The sequence below is a fragment of the Lissotriton vulgaris genome, chromosome 1_1 (assembly GCF_964263255.1).
Source record: "Lissotriton vulgaris chromosome 1_1, aLisVul1.2, whole genome shotgun sequence".
Classification (NCBI taxonomy): Eukaryota; Metazoa; Chordata; class Amphibia; order Caudata; family Salamandridae; genus Lissotriton; species Lissotriton vulgaris.
This window is the reverse complement of record NC_141685.1, coordinates 41,663,366-41,673,680: the sequence shown is the minus strand read 5'-3', so window position 1 is coordinate 41,673,680 and position 10,315 is coordinate 41,663,366. Positions and strand designations below refer to the sequence as shown.

Sequence of the window (10,315 nt, the reverse complement as noted above, 5' to 3'; positions counted from 1 at the left end):
TAGTCACTTCCTCTTGACAAAGTTCGAGCAGATAGCGTACAATCTCTCTGTAATAAATAAAACATGCCTCAATTTAAATTGTGTTCTCTTCTGACCGCAGTGTAGGTGTATGAAACAAAAGATGAAACATTTATGGAATACACTATCGAAATATGTAGGTTTCAGGGTCGTTCGTAGGATCCAATTTCTCGATGTGAAAGCATCTTCAAGTTGAAGCTGTACAATTTTTTTGCTAAGTGTCTTCTCCTGTGAAATTTCCTCCCACATTTCTTTCAGTTCTGTCTTCTCAAACTTGCCAATATATGACGTGACATAGCGAGCAATAGCAATCGAGTTATCTGCAACAGATTGTATGTCCACATCTTCAAAATCACCGGATTGTAATCATTATTGTACTTCGATTCTTCTGTTCTTTTTATATTATAAGTATTTTTGGGTGATTTTCGAGTGATAGTATGCCTCACTGCTGACACAAAACTGTTCACTCTTCCTTGGGATGACTTATGGTGCACTGAGTTAGTAGTACCTTTGGCGCTTAGCGTGTACGTACCCTGCGATGATGCATGGTCCGGGGGAGTCATGCTCGGATCAATGTATTTTTGTCTATTGAATTCTGCCTCAATAACGCCACGTGGCGATGACTTGCGGTGCACTGAGTTAGTTATGTTATGTTAGGTGCCATTTATAAAGCGCGCTGTCGCCGGAGCTTCCTGGCACTGGTGACAGATGAGTGAGGAGGAAGTGCGGAGTGCGGGAAACCTAACTGAGGGGGGAAAGAGGTGCGTTTTTAGCGATTTCCTAAATATAAGAAGGGATGTAGAGGATTTGATTGAGAGGGGGAGAAGGTTCCGGAGTGCAGGAGCCAAGTGAGAAAAACGGCGGCCGCCAAATTTTTTAGTTTTGATTTTTGGGGTGACTAGCAGGTCACGGTGGGCTGAGCGGAGGTTGCGTGACGGACAGTGAGGGTGGATGAGGGATTTGAGGAACCCGGGGCTGGGGCAGTGGAGAGCTTTGAAGGTGAGACAGGCCACCTTGAAGGTGGATCTCTGGTCCACCGGGAGCCAATGAAGGTTGCGGAGCAAAGGCTTGGCTGATAGCCATCTAGGGGATCCATGGATCAGGCGGGCCGCCTGATTCTGGACGACCTGGAGGCGGTGTAGCAAAAATAGAGGGAGACCATGATAAATTGCATTGGAAAAATCCAGTCGGGAAAGGACAAGTGACATAACAGTTTGAGTGAGTGCTTCAGGGGGAAGAAGATGGCGGACCTTACGGATCCTTCGGAGTTGGTGCATGCAGGAGGATACTACAGCTCCAACTTGGGTTTTGAGGGAAAGTTCGGCGTCAATGATTATGCCCAGGCTTTTTACAGCTTTGGCTGGGATAGGGGGGGAGCCGAGCTCTGGGGGCCAGTACTGTGGGCCCCAGAGGGTATGGCTGAGTCCCGGGAGGAGGAGCTCAGTCTTGCCAGGGTTTAGTTTTAGTTGATTCTGGTTCATCCAGAGCTGGATGTGAATCATGACCTCATGAAATGTTTTTATGGCATGAGGAGAGTTGAGGGGGAAGATGAGTTGCAGGTCGTCTGCATAGTTAAAAACTGTGATGTCCCATTCCAGAAGGGATTGGATCAGTGGTCGGAGGTACAAGTTGAAAGGAGCGGGGAAAGGGAAGAACCCTGGGGGACACCACAGGAACTGGGAGTCTTGTTGGCAGTGTAGGGACCCATGTGGACTGCCTGTGTTCTACCAGTGAGGAAGGACTTAATCCACTCGTAAGCTGTACCTTGGATGCCCGCCTGCCCGACACGGTGGAGGAGGATGTTGTGGTCCACCGTGTCGAACGCGGCCGACAGATCCAACAGGACCAAGGCCTGATGGCATCCACCGTCCGCGTTGCTTCTGAGTGTATCGAGGACTGCCAGAATGACAGCCTCTGTGGAGTGGGCAGGTCGGAAGCCTGCCTGATTAGGCTCCAGATAGCAGGGAAGTTTCGATGAAATTTGACAAGCACCGAGTGACATGGGCCTCCAAGATTTTGGAGAGGTATGGAAGGAGGGAAATAGGACGATAGTTTGACGGCTCTGCAGGATCGGCGCCCGTTTTTTTTTAGGAGGGGTAGTAGATGGCCTCCTTGAAAGAGGTAGAAAGATTCCGTGGCGAAGAGATCTGTTAAGTAAATTTAGAATGTCGTCAGATAGATTGAGACAAACATTCCGCATAATGGATGGTGGACACAGTCATTAGAGGAACCGGATTTGACACGGGTGACAAGTTCCGCTAGGGAGGTGGAGTCCAGAGCGGGAAGGGTGGAAAACGTCATAGGGTTTGTAAAGGAGGTGTCTAGTGGGGAAGACTGGGGAGGAGGTGGAATGGACATTTTGATTTTTATGATCTTTTCCAGAAAGAACGAGTTTAAGGTGTCGCAGGCCTCTTGAGTAGGGGTCTGAATCGGGAGGGTTCTGTCATCAGTGGTTAGCTCATTAAGAACTCTGAACACCTCCTTGGATTTGTTTTCTGCCAAGGAGATCCTTTTAGAGAAGTGCTCTATCTTTGCCAATCTGATGGCTGCCTTGTATTCATTGCGTGCGATCAGATAGGATTGTCTGGCTAGATCTGAGTAGTTGCGTCTCCAGATGCGTTCCGACTGGCGGGTTTTCAGCTTGTAGGCTTTGAGCTCATCTGAAAACCACCTATGAGAATTGCGGTGCCTAGTACGGGGAAATTTGACTAAGGGTGCGACTAGGTCGCTGGTCGATTCTAGCCAAGAGCCTAGATTGTGTTCTAGTTATCGATATCGTCAGAGGGGTCTATGCGAGAATCAGCAAGAGCGGTAAGAAAGGCTGAGCAGCGGTAGTTCCATTTTCGTGACAAGCCGCCCAGCCATCAGTGGGGCAGGGATCTGACCGGCCAATGTATGGTGGTGTCCACCAGATGGTGATCTGACCAGACACAGGGAGTATGTCTGGTGGGACAAGGCAGGTTACAGGACCAAATCTGTCCAAGATATGTCCTTGATGTGGGTGGGTTGGGAAACATGTGAGAGAGATTCAGGATAGAGAGGGTATCGAAAGTTCAATGGCATGAGTACCAGCGTTGTGTCATTGAACCAGTAGTTCAAATCGCATACATAGCGAAACATGAATGCATTGTTAGCAAAGAGGACAGTTGTTCATTAAGAGTCGAAGAGAAGAATGGCATTGAGTGGGGGGGTCGGTAGAGGAGGGAGAGTGAGAGGACCAGAATCCGTTTGCACACTAAAGAGTAGATTCTCCACCCCAGGAAGGGGAGAGAGTGTAAGGAGGTAGATATCAGACGTTTGGATATAATGGCTGCCACCCCGCCGCCGAGCCGGTCGCCAGGGCGGTCGGTGTGAAGGATGTAGTAATCAGGGGGGAGGGCAGCCAGTATATCAGGAAGGGACTCTGAGGTTAGCCAGTTTCGGTAAGCAGGAGCAGGTCAGGGTTAGAGTTAGATAACAGTATGAAGATGTCGTTTTTCACTAGGTGAGCGCGTATTCAGATATAAAATCCTAATGGACGTGGAGTTCCTGATTGGCGAGGCTGGGGTAGCGTGACCGCCGGAAGAGTTTTGTCAGGGCGCATGAGGCCAACGGCAGATATGCGGCGAAGGGTCGATGGCGAGGGGGTGGTTGTGGTGTTTTGAAAGTCTTTTCAGAGTATTAGTCGCATATGCGATGGTTTGGCCAGCCTGGCGTGCCCTAGGGCCCATCCTGGTGCGGACGGGCGCAGACGGGCTTGCCTTAGGCGCGCCTTCGGCGCATAGGCGGCGCTCCCGCTGCACTCGTCCGCTGCGCTTCGGTGGTTACACATATTTATGAGCAAGTAAAGGGGGGAGGGATAGGATTCCATCCTTTGTCTTGTCTCTCTAACCATGTAAGCAACTCATTGGCTTTATCACCGACATCATGGAGACAATGCTGGGTAGCCAGCGCTGAGTGCACGCTATTTTCCATTAGTGCTCTTAATGTGTGCTGCTTCAGTTGATGGTGTAATGGGAGAGAAACTGATTCCCCACTTGCCAACCGAACCTCCAGGAAAGCACATTCCTTGTCCTGAGCCTCGCACTTCAATTTACGTTCCTTTGACATTCTCCCAATCAGGCTTGTGTCTGGCCTCGAATCACTGCCTTGAATTCACCCTATAGTACGCAAGCTGATTCAACAGGCCGCCCGTTCTCCTTAAAATAGAATTCTGCTCTATCTCTCATACGAGCTTTGAACGTCTTGTCTTTTAAATATCATGGATCAACCCTTGGCGGTAGGATGAAGTCCACAACCAGACCATCGAGTTGCACCTCCAGCAGCGGATGGTCTGAGATTCCCCCTGCTATGTGCGTAGCAGCTCTAAACAACTTTATGGACAGTCTGGGTGAAAGGATGGTGCAGGCATGCCAGACTACCATGTGCTGTAGACAGGTGCGTCCGGTTCTGATACCCTCTTACCCTACAGGGGCATTTAGGAGTATCATGAATATAGTATAGGTGCAGTTCTGTCACTTCAGTCACCCCAATGCGTATATGCCCCGTCGTAAGCGTCTTATCCTTCCACAGGATGAGTCAGTCTTGTCTAGGTCTCTTTCCTGTTTCCCGGCACTTGAATGGCACGCCCAAACACTCGAGAGAGCAGTGACCCACCAGCAGGCTTTTGTGGAGTGCTTTTGTCCTGGATGTAGAGCTGCATTCAGTAGGGCACCCACTCTGTCTTTTCTTTGCCTTTGCCTGAAGATCAGCAGTCCCAAGGTAGCAGTCACACCTGGCCTGTCGGTAAATGCAGCCCCTCTGGAGGCCCGACCGTCAGCAGTTGAGCCCACACTGTGGCCGGCTGGACCACAGGCATAAGCTCAGACAGGGTGTTCGACACTGGAGTAGTTGTAGTCCCTCATGGGCCTCTGACACAGAGTAGTCAGAAATTCAGCAGCTAAAAGCCCAACACATGCTCTCCAGGAAGCCAGTAGATTCAGACCCTGTTGTGTTAGGAGTTTGGCAAATGCAACCTTGAACGGGCCGTTGGCAGCACACAATCGTCCAACTGGGCCTCAACAATTATGTTGTCGTAGAGTTTTATTTTCTGCCTTAAACTGTTGGGAGAGTTTTGGCGGGGCGGGGGGGGAGGGGGGGGGGGGGGAAGTCCCTCAGACTAGCTGGTCCTGCTGGATGGCTTTCCGGCCCGCCCTACAGATAACGAGGTTGTGTTGGACCTTGCTTCTTCCAGGACAGCCTTGTCCTCCTGCTGGATAGTCAAACTCCCTTCCCTTTCTTACCAGACAGGCAGGCTTCTAGGCAGACTTCTAGGCTCTTCAGGACAGGTACACAGCTTCTCCATTAAGTAATTCAGCCTGCAGGTGATGTCCCTTCAACTTAGATAGACTGTCAGGCTGACACCATCCCTGGTGGCACAGCAGGCACCTGGGTACTTTGTAGAGCACATTATTCCTTGGTAACAGAGGACTTTGAACTGGAGTATAAAAGAGGGATAGATGGTCCCACTTGTATAAACAACTGGCAGGCAAGAGATGCTGTTTACTCTGTCGCACTCTCACATTGCATTTATGCTACGCGCACCAACACCCTAAACACACACTTGATGTTAGTGCAAAGTCTGGGCATAGGCATAGAAATGGAGCATTCCATGGGTGTGTCAGTAGGAAGCCACTCCACTGACCATGATGCAAAGATCACATCAGGCTATGGATCCTTACAACAGGGTGCATTGCCAGCACCGCTCTAGCTGTTAAACCCAGGACAGTCCTCTGCCTTAAATGAGGGCACACTTGGTGTGACCCTCCAGGTCACAGGACCGGTCCAAGACCTCTCATAGTCCCTTGTTAGTAGTTGCACAGTGCTGGAGTGGCAGCAAAATCTCATATAATTGTTTTGTGGTAGATTTATCCCAGTAATGTGCAATTACCAGTTTGACGCCATTGACTGGGGAGTTGCCGCAAGGAACAGATACTTCTGCCTGTTAAACTGCATGCCATTCATTATTTCATAATGTTTTTGGGCTTTTATTTACCATTCTATACTCTGCACTGTCTGAAAAACAGCTCAACATTTTCATAATAATGCAACTCTGCATTGATTCGGCTTGTAAATTATATTTTTGGAAATTTTCATGTATTAACTATTTAATTTTAATACTATAGGTGATTGAAATTACTGACGAAGAAAGCAAGATTTAGCACCAGGCAACTGAAGTCAGTGCCATAAGAAGGATTATTTTGAAAAACTGAAGGACATCCAGCATTCTACGTTTAAACAATTTCAAAAAATCTAGGTGTGGCGAGGAAGTGGGAGCTGAGGAAAGTACTATACCTGTAAGTGAAGTCTCTAATTTAGTATTTCATTAACCCAGAGCAAATTCATATCTGTGCACAGAATAACGTTCATCTAAAACATCATGTAATTCCGGAGAGGAAGCACACACTGCATAAAAGAAAGTTATAACAAAAGGTTTCCTCTGCAGACCATCAAGGAAAAGACACTGAGAGAAGACTCCGAAGCTGACACGTTAACAACCAAAAGATTGAAAAATCACCTTTGTTCAACAACCGTTTTAACCAGTTACACAACTTTGAGACTATCTGCCTCTGGGTAGAAAACCAGGACCCACTCTGCTCACTCTTGCGAAAACTGTAAAAATTCACCACTTTATTGTGTTCATAACCATCTCAGATTGTTTCCTTTTTATTGTGTACTGTTCTGTAATTCTATCTAAATCGCCTCAACATTATCTGCTGTGCGTGAGTGATATGTAAAACTGTTAAAGTTAAAAATGGATTAAATGAGCACAGTTGCGCTATAGCTAATGTAAATAAATCCTCGTCTTCAGAACTACAAATCTTAACCTTACACCAAACATAGAAAGGGTAAAAGGAACTGATGTTCTGAGACTTGTGATCCACAATAGTACTGTGCACGTTCTAACACCTTCAGTTACTGCAATTACGTCAGTGCAAAAAGGTACTTATCAGTTTAATGATTAAATATCAGACTAACACCTTATCACTGCATTGTTAAGAGCCTATACAAATAGATTTGAGAAAATCCTTAGTCACAAAATAAGTTGCTGCCGGATAGGCTATATTCTAAAGACTATTATCTGCTTGAAACATTTCGACAGGTGTTACAGGGCTGCTTCCAGACATATTTTGCTCAATTCAAGTGTTAAGAAGATTACACACAATTTCTTTTAGAGATAGATGCTGAACATTATCTAAACAAGCCTGACTCTAAAATCGGGTTCACTCTTACCGTGGCATATAAGCAAGAGAAAACTAAACGTAGAGATATTAAGTCTAGGTATACACCTTATAAAAACACAGACTGTGAGAACAAATTCAGTGTTCAAAACCGCCTCAATCAAGGCAAAATAACCTAAGTTAGGGAAAAAAGTTACATGTGCCAAAAAAGATACAGCCATAAATCTCATCTCACAATTTTGACAGAATGCACACTGGGGGAAACCACTTTGAGTGCGAAGTATGCCAAAAAAGTTTCAGGCGTAAATCTTATCTCACTGAGCATATGAGAATCCACACTGGGGAAAACCACTCTCCGTGCAAAGTATGCCAAAAAAGTTTCAGGCGTAAATCTTATCTCACTGAGCATATGAGAATCCACACTGGGGAAAAACCTTATCAGTGCTCTGAATGCCAGAAAAGTTTTAGAGTCAAACCGAGTCTATATGAACATGCATTAACCCACTCTGTGGAAAAACCTTACCAGTGCTCTGAATGCCAAAAAAGTTTCTGCCGTAAATCTAAACTCACTGAACATATGAGAATCCACTCTGGGGAAAAACCTTATCAGTGCGCTGAATGCCAGAAATATTTCAGTGACAAAAGAGGACTCACTCTACATACAAGGACCCACACTGGGGAAAAACCTTACCAGTGCTCTGAATGCCAGGAATGTTTCAGTGACCAAAGCAGTCTCACTCGGCATATCAGAACCCACACTGGGGAAAAATCTTTTCAGTGCTCTGAATGCCAGGAATGTTTCAGTTTCCAAAGCAGTCTCACTCGTCATATCAGAACCCACACTGGGGAAAAATCTTTTCAGTGCTCTGAATGCCAGAAATGTTTCAGTGACCAAAGTAGTCTAACTCGGCATATAAGAACCCACACTGGGTATAAACCTTTTCAGTGCTCTGAATGCCAGAAATGTTTCAGTTACAAAATCAGACTCACTGAACATACAAGAATCCATACTGGGGAAAACCCTTATCAGTGCTCTGAATGCCCAAAACATTTCAAACTTAAATCACTTCTAACTGCACATTTGAGATTCCACACTGGGGAAAAACCTTATCAGTGCTCTGATTGCCAGGAAAGGTTTTGTAACAAACAAAGTCTTTCTCGACATGCAATAACCCATTCTGTGGAACAACCTTATCAGTGCTCTGAATGCCAGAAATGTTTCAGTATAAAAAGTAGTCTCACACGGCATAGAAAGATCCACACTGGGGAAAAACGTTATCAGTGCACTGAATGCCACAAATGTTTCAGTGAAAAAAACTTTCTCAATCGGCACACAAGAACCCACACTGGGGAAAAACCTTATCAGTGCTCTGAATGCCAGAAATGTTTCAGTGAAAAACGCTTTCTCACGGTGCATATAAAAACCCACACTGGGGAAAAACCTTTTCAGTGCTCTGAATGCCAGAAAAATTTCCGAGACAAACGATGTCTTTCTCAACATACAATAACCCACACAGGGGAACAACCTTATCAGTGCTCTGAATGTCAGAAATGTTTCACAAACAAATTCAGTCTCACTCAGCATATAAGAACCCACACTGGGGAAAAACCTTATCAGTGCTCTGAATGCCCAAAAGATTTCAGACTTAAATCACTTCTAACTGCACATGTGAGATTCCACACTGGGGAAAAACCTTATCAGTGCTCTGAATGCCAGAAATGTTTCAGTGACAAAATGAGACTCACTAAACATACAAGGACCCACTCTTGGGTAAAACGTTATCGGTGCATTGAATGTGACAAATGTTTCAGTGAAAAAAGCAGTCTCACTGTGCATATAAGAACCCACACTGGGGAAAAACCTTATCAGTGCTCTGAATGCCACAAATGTTTCAGTCAAAAAAGCAGTCTCACTGAGCATATAAGAATCCACACTGGGGAAAAACCTTATCAGTGCTCTGAATGCCACAAATGTTTCAGTCAAAAAAGCAGTCTCACTGAGCATATAAGAATCCACACTGGGGAAAAACCTTATCAGTGCTCCGAATGCCAAAAATGTTTCAGCCAAAAATCTCAACTCACTGAACATGTGAGAATACACACTGGTGAATAAAATTATCAGTGCTCTAAATGTCAGAAAAGATTCAGAGGTAGAGATGGTTACAAGCGCCATAAGAAAACACACCATCAAAATAATTCAGTGCTCCAAGTGCCAGAAAAGCATCAACTTTAAACACATTCTCACTCTACATGAGCAGACTCACAGAGGGGGAAAAACATTACCAATGCAGTGAATGCCAGAAATTCCTATTTGATTGGCACAGCCTCACTAACCATAAGCGACTCCATACTGATGAAAAACCTTATGAATGCTCTGAATGCCAGAAAAGCTGCAGAGAAAAACGCTATCTCACCATGAGAAGCTCCACACTGAAGAAAATCCTTATGCCATAAAAGCTTGTATCTGAAAGACTGTTCTGTTTCATGAGAGATCCCACTCTGGGGAAAAACCTTATGAGTGCTTGAAATGCAAGCAAAGTTTTGGTTACGAATTACTTCTCACTTGACATGAGCGAACTCACATGGGGAAAAAAGCCTTGTGTGTTCTGAATGTCAGATAAGGTTTAGTATTGAATACGATGTCACTTCACAAGAGAGAATTCCCATTGGACTAAAGCCTAATACTGGTGGGGAAAGCCAGAAACGTTTTACTCAGAAAGGAGATCTCACTAAACATGAGAAATGCATCCACACCAGGTGAAAAGTAAGGCGTATCTTGAGATGCAGAAAAGCTTCTAACAACCTGACTTCACATGAGAGAGCACATATTGTAGTTGCAATAGGATTCATCAAGAAACTCTTGCAGGATAACTTAGGTTGCCCGCATGCAACCTCCAAAGAAATTTCCGGCCTTGAATTTTTTTTAATTGCAACAGAATCCACAATTTGAGTATCTGAAAGTAACAAAACTCTTAAGGTCCTTACTTGACACAGAGAAGTGTTAGTGCTTGAAAAAATCAACTAATTGCCAAAAAATTCCCAATATTAATGTCTTAAATTTTACTCCACCCAAAATGTTTCTACTAACCCTTGTTTCT

At 45.3% G+C, this 10,315-nt stretch overlaps 1 protein-coding gene across 1 annotated transcript; it reads left to right on the top strand.

Moving 5' to 3' along the window:
• Window positions 1-7,201: 7,201 nt before the first annotated feature.
• On the top strand, window positions 7,202-9,330 carry LOC147737122 (uncharacterized). Its single transcript, XM_086934379.1, has one exon. The coding sequence runs from the start codon at window positions 7,465-7,467 to the stop codon at window positions 9,328-9,330; it is 1,866 nt and encodes a 621-aa protein (XP_086790505.1). The 5' UTR covers window positions 7,202-7,464.
• Window positions 9,331-10,315: the final 985 nt, after the last annotated feature.

Excerpts from the sequence above, each read along its gene's own strand:
- LOC147737122 (XM_086934379.1), top strand. The coding sequence starts at position 7,465 with ATGCACACTGGGGGAAACCACTTTGAGTGCGAAGTATGCCAAAAAAGT.